General features: G+C 50.9%; 1 protein-coding gene across 3 annotated transcripts in view; it reads right to left on the bottom strand.

Moving 5' to 3' along the window:
• The window catches only part of LOXL2 (lysyl oxidase like 2), a 46,492-nt gene that overhangs the window by 24,685 nt on the left and 7,525 nt on the right, over window positions 1–14,282 (bottom strand). For all 3 annotated transcript variants that reach the window (XM_068174435.1, XM_068174437.1, XM_068174436.1), the window contains exon 3: window positions 1,547–1,758. In XM_068174435.1, the coding sequence (XP_068030536.1) occupies window positions 1,547–1,758 (212 nt within the window). The remainder of the gene's footprint in view (window positions 1–1,546; window positions 1,759–14,282) is intronic.

The raw sequence follows: 14,282 nt of genomic DNA on the forward strand, positions 1-14,282 counted from the left end.
GTCTGGAGGTGATTTATTCCCTGCTCCTGCAGGGGATGGGAATCTCAGGGATGGGTTTGAGGGAAATGTGCTGCACTGGTGGAAGCAAACCATCCTCAAACTGGTGTCCAGGGCAATGAATCCCCTGCTCATCTCCCTGGGAATCCTGCAGACTGAATTCCAGTGGGTTCTTTATTCCCCATTTTCCCTGTGTGGCTTTGGGCTATTCCAAGCCAAGGACCTCTCCAGCAGATCAGGATCTTGCTAATGAAAGAAACGAAACGTGGCCAGGCTGATCCAGAGGGAATGTTCAGAAATAGCAATTCCACAGGCCAGAAGGAGCAGGCAGGAAAACCACGGCTCCTGCCTGGGGCTCCCCTGGAGCAGCCACTGCTTTCCCACTCCCCAGGTCACGGAGCAGCAAAGGAGCGAGACAGAATTTCATTTAAACTCTTTTACATCTGCTTTAGGGTGTTTTTCCTAGGGAACAGTGTGGGAAGAGCCCAGTCTGGGATGAGGGCTTGGTGACAAAAAGCAAACAGAAGCAATGACAACAAAGAAGTCCAGAGCTCCTGGCTCCCAAGGAACAGGAAACGCAGCCTAAACCTTTCCGCTTGCAGCTCTGGAAAACACAATGTTCTCCCTATAAATCACTGGTTTCTTCCTTCATTTTAAAGGAATCTGCAAATCTAGGGAGGAAAAGCAGCACTGAGATCACAGAGAACTCTTTTCCCAGCACCTTTCCTGGAATGCACAGACAGGAATTGCACTCGGGGTGGGAAGGAGGAACCTGGGAACAAAGAAGCACAAAAAGGCTCGTTTTATTCCAAGGTGACTTTTTTGGAGCTTCCAGCACATCCAGAACTGATCTGGATTTCTGCACAGGGATGGGGTGAGCAGTTGGAGACTTTACATTATGGAGTGACAGGACACAGGGAATGGCTTCAAAATGACAGAGAGCAGGGAGAGCTGGTATATGGAGAAGGAATTCCTGCCTGGAATTGCCTGCTGGGATGGAATTCCCAGAGAAGCTGGGGCTGCCCCTGGATCCCTGGAAGTGTCCAAGGCCAGCTTGGAGCTGGTCTCTTGGAAGGTGTCTCTGCCATGGCAGGGGTGGCACTGGGTGGGCTGTAAATCCCTTCCAACCCAAACCATTCCACGATTTTCTCATAGCTGGTGGATTTACTGGGACAGTGGGAGCAGTTTGTGCCCTGCCCACCACACAGAGCCCATCCCTGCCGGAGGAAATGTTCATCCTCGAGCTGGTACTACGAAATACAAATATTTTTTGGGCCAAGTGATCCATCTCCTATTCCAGGCCCTGTCAAACACTGATACTCATCAAGGTCTGTATCCCATGGACGAGGATCAAAAGCCTCCCCTGCCAGCACCAGGAAAGGCTGGACATTCCAAACACTCACACAAACGAAAAATCCCATCTGGAGGAACGAAGCAGTCGGAGCTTTCCCTCCCCCAGGGTCCCCGTGCCACCTGCCAGTCTGCGTTGGGAACAAGGCCCCGAGTGTTCCAAGGAATGTTTGTGGCTCCCACCAAGCCCTGCCCTTACTTGTAGACGTTGGTGTTGTATTTCCTCTCGCTCGGGAAGCCGAACATCCCGCAGACCACCCGGGAGTTCTTCATGGTCCAGTGCTTGTCGCAGATCTGTTTCCAGGTGCCCTCGTCCTTCACCTCCACGTAGCCCTCGGTGACGGGGACCCGCTTGCGGTAGGTGGCCAGGATGGCGCGGATCCGGATGTCCTCCACCTGGATGTTCATGTTCTGTGGGTGGAAAACAAACGGGAATGATGCTGGATTGTAGGGAAATGGGCTGTGAGCTTCCAGGTGGGATCACAGCCCAACTGTGGACAAGTTCTGTGGGCGGAAAATAAATGGGAATGAGGTTGGATTGTAGGAAAATGGGTTTTGGAGATTCCAGGTGGGATCACAGCCCAACTGTGGACAAGTTCTGTGGGCGGAAAATAACCGGGAATGAGGCTGGGTTGTAGGGAAATGGGTTTTGGAGATTCCAGGTGGGATCACAGCCCAGCTGCAGACAGGTAGGGCAGAAAGGATGAGGTGTTGAGGAAGGGACAGGGCAGAGAGGCAGAGGAGGGACAGGAAAACAGGGATTCAAACTTCCAGAGGGCAGGGTTAGATGGGATATTTGGAATAAATTCTTCCTTGTGAGGGGCTGGGATGGAATTCCCAGAGCAGCTGTGGCTGCCCCATCCCTGGAAGTGTCCAAGGCCAGGTTGGAGCAACCTGGGATCATGGAAGGTGTCCCTGCCAATTGCAGGGGTGGAATGAGCTGATTTTTAAGCTCCCTTCCAACCCAAACCTTTCTGGGATTTTATGAAACAAACCTTTCCACCTTGTGTAAATCCATCCTCTGGAAGAAGATTCTTTTTCTCATTAAAAAGAAGCTCTAATTTATTTTGTAAGTAGCCCTCTAACAACTCTGCTTTGTCACTTCAATTCCCAGCGCTGTTTTCACCTTCATTTAGCCCCCGTTCCTGTGGAAATTAACCAAGCTCAGCCTTGTTAGGGCCAGCCTTATTCACAGAATCATTCCGGGTGCAGGGAGCTGGGAGCCCTGGCACGGAAGGACTTTGGGGTTTTCATCCAAAGCCATGATTTCATGTGGAATCTGGGATTCCAAAGTGCTGACAGCAGCGTTTCTCTGGCTTCTCCTCCACAACCTTGGGCAGCAAGTGAGTCATGGAAAGCGAATGGATTTCACATATGGCACCTACGTGAGGACACAGACCAGTCCTGCAAGATTCTGGGGGCAAATCTTGGCTGGAGGGGGCAAATCCTGGCTGCAAAAGATCCCTGAGGGCAAAAACCAGCCCTGCAGAGCCCCAGGGGCAAATCCTGGCTGGAAAAGAAGTAAATCCATGCTGGAAAATGTCCATGAGGGCACAAACCAACCCTGCAGGACTCCAGGGGCAAATCCTGATTGGAAAATATCCATAAGGGAACAAACCAGCCCTGCAGGAATCCAGAGGTGGCTGGAAAAGATCCCTGAGGGCACAAACCAGAGACCCAGGGGCAAATCCTGGCTGGAGGGGGAAAATATCTCTGGCTGGAAAAGATCTCTGAGGGCAAAAACCAGCGCTGCAGAGCCACAGAAGCAAATCCTGGCTGGAAAATACCTGCGAGGGCACAAACCAACCCTGCAGGAGTCCAGGGACAAATCCAGGCTAGTAAAGTTCCCTGAGGGCAAAAACCAGCCCTGCAGAGCCCCAGGGGCAAATCCTGGCTAGAAAAGAAGTAAATCCATGCTGGAAAATGTCCATGAGGGCACAAACCAACCCTGCAGGAGTCCAGGGACAAATCCAGGCTAGTAAAGTTCCCTGAGGGAAAAATCAGACCTGCAGAGCCACAGAGGTGAATCCAGGCTGGAAAATATCCATGAGGGCAAAAACCAGACCTGCAGGGCCTCAGGGGCAGATCCTGGCTGGAAAAAACTTGTGAGGGCACAAAGCAGCCCTGCAGGACTCCAGGGGCAAATCCTGGCTGAAAAATATCCATGAGTGCAAAAACCAGACCTGCAGGACCCCAGGGGCAAATCCTGGCTGGAAAATATCCATGAGGACACAAATCAGCCCTGCAGGGCTCCAGGAACTAATCCAGGCTGGAAAAGGTCCCTGAGGGCACAAAGCAGCCCTGCAGAGCCTCAGGGGCAAATCCTGGCTGGAGGGGGCAAATCCTGGCTGGAAAAACTTGTGAGGGCACAAAGCAGCCCTGCAGGACTCCAGGGGCAAATCCTGGCTGGAGGGGGCAAATCCTGGCTGGAAAATATCCCTGGGGGTACAAACCAGCCCTACAGGGCCCCAGAGGCAAATCCTGGCTGGAAAAGATTCCTGATGGCACAAAGCAGTCCTGCAGGGCCCCAGGGGTAAATCCTGGCTGGAAAAGTCCTCTGTGGCAAGCGGTTACAAAAGAGCTTCTGAAAAATGGATCAGTTTCCTTCCAGGAGCCCTCTCCTTGTCAAATATGTGCAAACCCACGTGGTCCTGCTCGGGGTTACATCAGAACTGAGGAATCCTTGGATTCAGCCACTCGGAAAAGAAAAATTGCCCGGAGCTTTAAAGGGCCACGGGCCTCTGGTCAGGGCTCGCAGCGAGATCAGAGCAGGACCTGCCGAGTCCTGCAGATTCCATGGCTCATCCATTCTCCAGATGCTTTCACTGGTGCTGATACAACAAGCAGAGCCCAGGGAAGGGCAAAGAAAGAGGCTGCTGGGGCAGGAAATGGGTCAGGGAGTGGGGCAAGGGGCAAGGAATGGGGTTGGCATCTCCTCCTCATCCTCAGCTCTGCCCACACCACTTTGGGCAGCTCACTTAAGGCTTCTCCCCTTCTTTTCCTTATTCCCCTCCCACCTTTCTGTCTTTTATTTGTCTACATCTACCACACAGTTTTGCAAATCACTGATTCCCGCTCTCTCCCCCTCAGCTGCAGGAATTCAGTTCTCCAAAATCTGAGCTGGAGCATCCCTCAACCCCTGGAAAACAGGAATTATCCAACAATGCTACTCACATAGGGTTCATGAAAGCTCCTGTAGCCCTCAAGAATTAAAAATAACCCCTGTGATACCCAAAATTGTTACATCTGAGGCAATTTCAGGTGTTCCAAGGGTCTGATGTAAGAGGAGATTTGAAACCTCTCCAGGGGAGCCTGAGAAATCCATTTGCAGCACGAAGTTTCTCCTGAGCTTGGCAGTTTCTGCTAAAATCTTGCAGAGTTTTTGACTACGTGCTGTCAGGAAGGTATCGGAGCCCCAGGGCATTCCAGGCCTCCCCAGGCTGCTTTCCAAACCCTGCAACTCGCTTTTCCCTGGTGCAATTTAGGAAATGTTTCCAGCTTTTGCCTTGATGGAGAAATTGTGTTTACCCAGGGCTGTCAGAGGGAACTTTGTTCCCCGGCTTCCCCTACCCTGCCTCATTTTCTTCACCAGGAAAAAAGTAATCGAAGCCTTAAATCCGCTTGGAAACAGCTCTGGGTGCTGAAGATCTCCACGTGTTTTTAATAAAAGCCATTTAAATGGATTAACCCAAAGGCCAGGGAGCCAAACACTTCAAACTGTGCTGGAAAAGCACCTGGGAAAAGATGGGAAACAGGAGGAAATTTGCACTGGCAGCTGGGAAAGTGGGAGAGGGGGTTTTCCATCTGTGATTGTGGGATTTCTCCATCCTGCAGGAAACCCTGGGTAGGTTTGAGACCCACAGGTAGGTGAGGATCAGCTCTGCTGCACATTAAAGCGGCAGAAATGGGATTATTTTCCTTCTAGACCGCGCGTCAGCAATGTGCTAAAGCCCACACATGGTTTTCAAAAGGGACACCCTTGTCCCTTTTCCTTGGATTTAGACTGGCTGGAGGCCACAGCTGGTCCTTGGAACGAGTTCACACCCAGGGATGCTGCTCCAGGTGCTGTGTTTTGTGTTTTTGTGAGGAAGCTGGTCCACAGCTCAGCCCGCTTGAGTTGCAGGCCATTCCAGATGTTGAACATCTGCCTGGTGCTGCCCAGGATCAGCATTCCCACATTCCACCTCTTTGTCATCATTGAACATCCCTGTTCTCACTGCTGGGCCATCCCAGGGAATGTCATCCAGGTGGGAAACCTGGAAAACCCCCAAGGCAAACAGAGGGGTCGAAGGACTCACTTGGGGCTCGATCTTGGAGGTCTTTTCCAGCCTCAAGGATTCCTGGGAGGGAGCAGCAATTCCCAAACTCCTTCTGTGCAGGAATCGGGTTCAGAGAGAACAAACTGCTTCTTCAAAGGCCAAAAAACCAGGGAATCCTATCCAGGATCCTGAGGATCCCCCCTGCAGCAGGGAACACAACAGAACCCCTAAAGCAGCCACCTTCTCGTCAGGAATATTTCGGTTTTCCTCTCCTGCTCCAACAGATTTGGGATTTCCCTTTTCTTCCCACTCCTCCAGCCAGGCATGAGCTCTGTTCCCCATATCCCAGCTCATCCCTGCCAGCTGCCAGAGGCTGAGGGGAGAACACTGAGCAGGGTAACAAGGAGCAATCCTTCCCTGCTGCGTTCCTGCAGCTTCCAGGCATCTCCACCTCATGGATTTTCCAAGCCAGAGGGTGGATTTTAGTGTTCCAAAGCCCTGGATGGATCTGGGAATGCCTTGCTGGGATTTATGGTATCACAGCATCAGGCAGAGAAAGAAAAGAGCTCACTGAGGCTGAGAAGGAGAAAAGTCACAATGATGCAAAAAATAAACAAACACCTTCTAAAAATGGGAAGTTTGGGAATGCTGGCAGATACTTTGGGATTTACCTGTTATTTTTGCAATTATTTCTGCAGCTTAACAAATAAAAAGAAGTTGTTCCAGCTGTTTCCAGAAGAGCTCTGAGCACAGCAGGAGTAGGGTATCCATGACTCCAGAACTCGAGATCCCTGTATTTCCCACTCCAGGACTCAAAATCCCTCTATCACCCACTCCAGCACTTGAGATTCTGGAATCTCCCACTCCAGCACTTGAGATCCCTGTATTTCCCACTCCAGGCTCAAGATCCCTGTATTTCCCACTCCAGGACTTGAAATCCCTGTATTTCTCACCCCAGCACTTGAGATCTCAGAATTTCCCACTCCAGGACTTCAAAGTCCTGTATTTCCCACTTCCAAGCTGGGCATTTGGACGTTTCTTCCCGCCTAAACTGACTAGGCTGGCTCCATGTTGTTTTTTTTTTACAGCAGTTTAAAGTAAGGTGTGAACGGAATTTCTTGCTCTTGGATTTGGGAAAACATTCCCAGGTCCAATCTGCCACCTCAGGCTCTGGACAGAGCTTTCCCATCTCATCCCTCTCCCCTGGAGATGCTGACTCAGACACGAAAAGAAATCCTGCATCAACCTGGGATTCTGTTTAGTGCATCCAACCCTTTTGGCATAATTGTTTGGTTTTTTGGCCTGTGTTTGCCAAGGAGGATAAAAAATGAGCAAAGCAGCAAAAAAATGAGGCAACATTTCATTCCTGGAGGGAATTCATCTCCTGATAGCTCCAACAGGCCACAGTGACATTTTTAGCATCTGTCTGAGAGCAAAACCAACTCCAATCCTGTCCCCTTTTCCCTTCCAGAGCTGGTTTAGAGCAGGGAATTTTGGAATTTTGTCTGGGAGCAAAACCAACCCCAATCCCATACCCTTTTCCCTTCCAGAGCTGGTTTAGAGCTCTGGAAATTTTGTCTGGGAGCAAAACCAACCCCAATCCCATACCCTTTTCCCTTCCAGAGCTGGTTTAGAGCAGGAAATCTTGGAATTTTGTCTGGGAGCAAAACCAACCCCAATCCCATCCTCTTTTCCCTCCCAGGGCTGGTTTAGAGCAGGGAATTCTTGATGGAGCAACTCAAGGGTTTGCTCTGTCTCTGAACAAAGAGCAAAACCTCAGAGAGGAATTCAAGCCACTGCAGAGCTCGGCTTTGTATTGGAAAATTCAAGAACAAAGGATCAGAACAAGCACACTGAGGGTTCTCCATGAGAAAGGGCTGCCAGGAGCTTTTTTCCCAATAATTCTTTGGGATTGGAATGGTTTCCTTTGGCGGCAGAGGTTTTGTTACACCGGGGCTGTTCAATAATGCAAATCCAGGCAGAAATGGCTTAAACTCCAACAGCAGCTGGGTTGATGGTGAAAACAGATTCCAGAGAAAAATCGGGAGCAAACAGCACCTAATGGATAAAGCAGATTCCTAAAACCCCCCTCTCTGTGCTCCATGGACACGGAGAGCGATCCCACAACAAGGAAAACTCTGGGATCGAGAGAAAGCTGAACCCTAACCCATGATTTGTTCTAGCGAGGCAAGGATGTGATGGAGAGGGATTTGGGAAAGGGAGGGAGGGACAGGATGGGGGGAACGGTTTGGAATAGAAAGAGGACAGGAATAGGATGGGATATTGGGAAGAAAAAGGCTGGGATGGAATTCCCAGGGAAGCTGTGGCTGCCTCTGGATCCTCTGGAAGTGCCAAAGGAGAGGTTGGAGCACCCTGGGATAGTGGGAGGTTGCCCTAGGGATGGGATTTAAGCTCCCTTCCCACTCAAACCATTCCAAGATTCCACAATTTTGGTTGGGATTTCCAGCACCCTACAACACAAATAAGTAAAAAATGAGGGAAAAACATGTGAAACTCTTCCAAGCTGGGCTGTATTTCCCTCTATCCCAATCCTTTCTTTGCCAGGAGCCACATCCAGGGCCCCAGAGCTGCTCCTCTCCAGCGGGGACAAAAAAGCCCTGGCAGAGGCTCCGAGCTCCGTTACGAAACCGGGGACTCGCAGCCCCGGCAGTCGGGGCCAGCCCAGAGAAAAGGGTTTGTTTTTGAGCCCTCACAAAAGGATTCCTGGCTCGGAAAAGTTTTCACATGAGCCTCGACTGCTTTTGTTTCCACCCTCTGAACCAAACGCTTCCCCACGGCTCCGGATCCGACGGCAAAATCCCACCCAACTTTGGGAATATTCCCCTGCACCGTTGGCCACGTGCTTTGTGCTGGCAGGTGATGCCCAGGTCGGGCTTTTTGGGGCCTCTCCGTGCCCAAACCCAACTGTTCCCTTTCCTTTTGAAGGCCCCTGAGGATGCTCAGGAATCAATCCAGGGAGAGGATCCTATTCCTAGAAATCCCAGGCTGCAGACACTGCCCTGGCGCTGAATCACCCTGGAGTTTGGAATCCTCTCTGCTCTGTCCTTGGATTTTTTCATTTCCATTTTCATTCCTCTCCTGCTTTAAGAGCTCCATGATCCACTCAAACTCCTCTTTCCTTCCCTAAGCCTGACCTATTCCACTGCCCCTTCAATAAAACCTATATAAACAGATTTTAATTAAATAATAATAATTTAATAATATAATAATAGTGAAATCCTTTTTCACTCCCAACAGAGCTCCAGGATTCTCAGCTTCCAAACGTCAGGAATTAAGGCTGAAACTTCAACAAGAAATTGTTGGGTTTTTTCTCCAATCCATAACACAACACAAAAATCTTTGCACAGGGGCTTTGTCCATCATAAAAACCTTCACTTCCACTAAAACCTCAGCCACCAGAGGAAAAAGACTTTTTTCTTCACATCCATCGGAATGGGTGGAATCTGTTTGGGTTTAAACATCTGGAGCTGAGCCTCTGAGTCACCCCGAGGTCCTGGCTGTTAAATAAACAGGGCAGGATGGGACAAAGCTGGGGGACAGCGGTGCCCTGGGGACAGGAGCTGGGCTGGGGCTGCACAAAAGGGTGAGGGAGCAGAGTTTGAGCCAGGCTTAGCGGCCAGGAGCAAACCCAGCGCAGATTCGGGCTGACAAAAGCCTGGCTGAGCTGGGAAAGGCTCCGTGGAGCCTGGGCAGAGCGAGGGGACAGCCCTGGGAAAGGCTGGGGACACCAGGGAGGGGGCAGAGCAGGAGAAGGGGGGCCTGGAGAGGCTTTGGCACGGGGCAGGCTCAGCTTAGGCAGGCTCAGCTTGGGGAGGATACAGCTCTGTCCTGGCAGCCCCAGGGCTGGGGGGGCTCCTGATGGGCAAAGCCTTGTCACTGCCTGTGTCCTTCCCGCTGAGCTGCCTCAAAGTGTTTGGATCAGGCACTGAAAGCTGGGAAAATTTATTGCCAAGACACAACAAGGTCAGGAACACAGAATTAATTACATTAAATCTGTGCAAAAGACCTCCAAGCTCATTAAGCCCAACCTCTGGCCAATCAGCACCTTCTCACCCAGACCACCCCACTCTGTCCTTAGGAGAAGTTCAATATTTGAACAGAAAAATGATCTTTAAAGGCCTTTCCAACCCAAACCCTTCCCTGATTCCAGCACCCTGACCTGCCACAAAGGAGCCCCTGAGGCAAATGATCACACTCACTTTGAATTTACAGCACTAAAACATGGTGGGTTACCCCAAAATCAGGCGAATTAACATTTTCCTGAGGTGAGGAGATGCTGAAGACCCTCCCAGACAAGAAAGCAGCACAATTTTGCTGCACTTGGGCTTTGGTTTGGAGGATTAAACATTTACAGCAAAGGGAAACTCAAACCCTGTCATCACAACAAACAGGCAAATCAAACTTTTCTAATTAAACACTGAGGCCTGCAGGACACAGAGATGGGGTGGAGGTGACCTGTGTGACAAATCCCCACAGCAGGAACAGAGATTCCACAGATTTTCATGGCAAAAAGCTGGAAAAGGGGGAGATTTACCTGGGGACAGGGCACTAACTTCTCCCCCTTCCCTCCCTGCACCCCCAGCTCAGCTTGGCCTCACAGAGCCTGGTTTGACTGAAACCCCCTGAGCAGCACCCGGCAGAGCCTTTTCCCACTCCTTAAAAATCTGGAATTAACCAGCATCATGGAATGGTTCGTGCTGGAAGGGACCTTAACCCCATCTCATCCCACCCCTGGGACACCTTCCACCACTCCAGGCTGCTCCAAACCCCATCCAGCCGAGCCTCGGACGCTTCCAGCCATGGCTGGACCCACTTTTAACCCAGCACAACCAAAGCCTTTGAGCCACTGGGCTTTGAAGGGAGATTTTTCTGCCTCGCAAGGACCCAGAGGGGAAATGAAGGCCAGAAATAGCAGCCAGACCTGTCTGGCCACCGTCTGGCCAAAGCCCTGGGCTGGCCTCAGGTACCAGAGCTATTTGGGAGCTGGAGAAATTCGATATATTTAGAGCCTGGCCTATTTGAAGGCGGTGTGGGCGCACGCAGAGGAAGGAGGCGGACAGCAAATATTTTGTTCAGGATGTTTTGGGGCGTGCATTAAATAAAATCCCTCTGGTGCATTGATTTAAGGAATATATTAAGGTAGGAATCAGCCACTGTGGCCTTGAAATGGCTGGAAAAGCCAGGAAAGCAGCTGCAGGTGGGTCTGGAATGAGTTGGGATCACACGGAGTGACTGCAGGCACTGTTGGAAAAGCAGGGGTGGCGTTCCCAGCTTGGGGAGCACACAGGGAATTTGGATTTCAGAGCTCCTGACACCCAGCAAAGGCTCTGCAGCTCCATCACCCTCCAAGAAATCCTCTAAAATCTGAAATCTGCAGTGGAAGTGGAAAACAGCACAAAAAAAAAAAAAAAAAGGAATTTTAACAAGGGAGGGATGGAATTCTGGTGTTGCCAGAAGGATTAACCCCTTCCTGCCTGTCTCCCTCCTCCTTATCACCACTCTCCCACCATTCACCCTCCCCCAAAACACTTCAGGGTTTGGGTTGGAAAGGCCTTTAAAGATCATTTTTCTGTTCAAATATTGAACTTCTCCTAAGGACAGAGTGGGGTGGTCTGGGTGAGAAGGTGCTGATTGGCCAGAGGTTGGGCTTAATGAGCTTGGAGGTCTTTTGCACAGATTTAATGTAATTAATTCTGTGTTCCTGACCTTGTTGTGTCTTGGCAATAAATTTTCCCAGCTTTCAGAGGTCAAGCACTGCCCCTTCCCAGCAGGAAAAGGATGGAAAAGCTCAGGGATAGGAAGAGCTGTGACATAACCCTACAAACATGAGCTGTGATGGGAAGGGATCTGTCTGAGCACATCCATATGGAATGGCCGGGTGATTTATGGCCATGGAAAATTTCATCCTATCCCTCTTATCCGCAGCTTTTCCAAACTGGGAAGCGGAGCTGTGCCGGTGTCCAATGAAAACGAGCCCGGCTCGAGGGTTATCAAGCTGCTTCTGAGGGAGTGGGGGCTCCCTGTGGGGCAGAGCTGAGCCAGCCAGGCCAGATTTGGGCAAAACGTCCCCATGCAGGGCTCTGCCACCGTGGGGTCACCGGTGGACTCCCACCCCCGGTTTTCCACATTCCCAGCACTTCCCAACCCCACGGAATTTGCACTAAAGGGGCTTTAAGACTTTCTAAATTATGAGGAAAGACTGGGGGAATTGGGATTGTTCAGAAGTTTTGGGGTGACCTCATTGTGGCCTTCCAGTGCCTGAAGGAGCTACAGAAACATGGAGAGGGATTTGGGACACAGGGAATGGCTTCCCACTGGAAAAGGGGAGATTTAGGTGTGGCATTGGGAAGGAATTCCTGGCTCTGAGGGAGAGGAGGGGCTGGGATGGAATTCCCAGAGGAGCTGTGGCTGCCCCTGGATCCCTGGAAGTGCCCAAGGCCACCCTCAAGGTGAAGAAACTTTTCTCAAAATGCAATTAAACCCCAGCTCCAGCTGTTCCCTGGGATCACAGACTCCAAAATCAGCCCTCACTCCTGTTAACCCATAGCCTGTGCACACAGTCAGATCCATTTGGGAATCACAACCAGGGTGGGAATGCAGAATCCAACACCCAAGCTCGGTTTAGCACCTCCAGCCAGGACTATTTTAGTAAAGCCTGGTTTGAACAGCAGCTGAAGGACAAACTGACAGATCTCTTCCCCAGGAATCCCGGTGGGATTGCGCTGGTTTAGCTCTGTCAGTGCAAAAGCTGATGGAGAGTCCTGACCACAGCAGAGCTCAGAGGAAATTCCAGCCCCCTCACCCCTCATTCCAAAGAGGAAACATCACTGGGACAAGAACCCAGGAGCTCACAAACGATGATGTTTCCCCTGGTGAATGTGAGGAATGACCTGCAGAATTCCCAGGCATGTTGGGAAGGGCAGAACTTCCAAACTCTCCTCCACAGGAGGCTTTGGAGCCCCCCTGGTTCAGGTTTGTGACCCCCTGGGTCACCCTGCTCCTCGTTTTTGGCTCCAGCTGTGTCCCACTGGCTGTTGAGGAGATAAAGCAAAGATAAGAGTGGGAAAACTCAGAGGGGGAAGGAGCTGGAACATTTGACAGCCAGTTGTGACTGCAAGGAGCTGCCACGATGGCATCCTAAACATCCCAACTCCTCACCTCCAGCCTAAATCCTGCTGCAAGGAAAGCAGCAGGGAAGGAACCCTTCAGCTCCAGGGATTTTATTTTGTAGGGAGAGAGGAAAAATCAGCTGGGTTTTGCAGAATGGAAGCAGTGGTGCTGTGGGAAGGTTCATGAAATTCAGGGAGATAAAGAATCCTGGAATGGTTTGGGTGGGAGAAGAACTTAAAATCATTCAGGGAGATAAAGAATCCTGGAATGATCTGGGTGGGAAAGGAGCTTAAAATCATTCAGGGAGATAAAGAATCCTGGAATGATTTGGGTGGGAAAGGAGCTTAATATCATTCAGGGAGATAAAGAATCCTGGAATAATTTGGATGGGAGAAGAACTTAAAATCATTCAGGGAGATAAAGAATCCTGGAATGGTTTGGGTTGGAAAGGAGCTCAAAATCATCCAGTGCCACCTATGCCATGGGCAGGGACAATTCCCAGGTTACTCCAGCCTGGTTTTGGACACTTCCAAGGATCCAGGGGCAGCCACAGCTTCTCTGGAATTCCAGCCCCTCCCCAACCTCACAGAGAAGGTTTTCCCCCCTAATTTCTAGTTTTAACTTGCTCTCTGTGTCAGTTTGAGGCAGGGAGTCCAACAGCCTCTGCCCAGGAAATGCAGCACTTCCACCCCACTCAGCCCAGCTCCTTAAAAATAAATCCACTTCTCCCTTTTCCATCCACTTCTGCTGCTGATGGATCCAGGCTTCTGCTCCAGGAATCACCTCAGGCTCATGATTCATCTGAGGTTTCAGCACCCCCACAGCAGCAGCCGAGCTCATTCCCAATTATCCAAGGAGTTCCACTCCTCCAGCCCCGGTGCTGAGCTCATGGAAAAGCAGAGCCCTCCAAAGCTTCTGTGATTAATTCCTGGAGCAGCTCGGGGTGAGGTGACCTCTGTCTAGACTAAAGCAGATTTTCTTCCAGGTGTTTTGAGGACTCTCTGTGGCTTCAGAGGAGCCAAAGCCACCCCTGGTGTTCCATGATCTCGCCTCATTCCCTGGGACACAACAGAGCCATTGACGGAGCAGCTGGGGATGATCCCTCCCGAGGCAGGGGAAGCGAGGTCAGAGCGAGGAAAGGAACTGAATCCCTCAGATCCTGGACCTGCAGCCCTTCCCTGGAATGCTGAGCGCTGCCTGCTCATCCCATTTCAGCTCACGGAAAAACCCAAGGATTCATCCCTGGGGACCCCACTGGGATGTGCAGCACATCCTGGGTTTTCCCTGCACGCTCAAAAGGAGCTCTGGAAAATGCTTACGGGGGTGGGGGGGTCTATCCATACATTTTGGCCAAGGGCAGCCAGGGAATTGAGACAGGAAAAAGCCAAGAAAATGGAGGTGCCTGAGGCACCACAAACTCCCCAAGCTGAGGAGCTAAAGGAAAAAAATCCCTTTTTTCCTCTCTGAAGAGCTCATCCCAGCTCCCTTCCAGCCCAGCATTCCTGCATTTCTTTATCCTGCAGAAATCCCAGCGGGATGTGCTCC

Source organism: Anomalospiza imberbis, chromosome 28, assembly GCF_031753505.1.
Source record: "Anomalospiza imberbis isolate Cuckoo-Finch-1a 21T00152 chromosome 28, ASM3175350v1, whole genome shotgun sequence".
Taxonomy (NCBI): Eukaryota; Metazoa; Chordata; class Aves; order Passeriformes; family Viduidae; genus Anomalospiza; species Anomalospiza imberbis.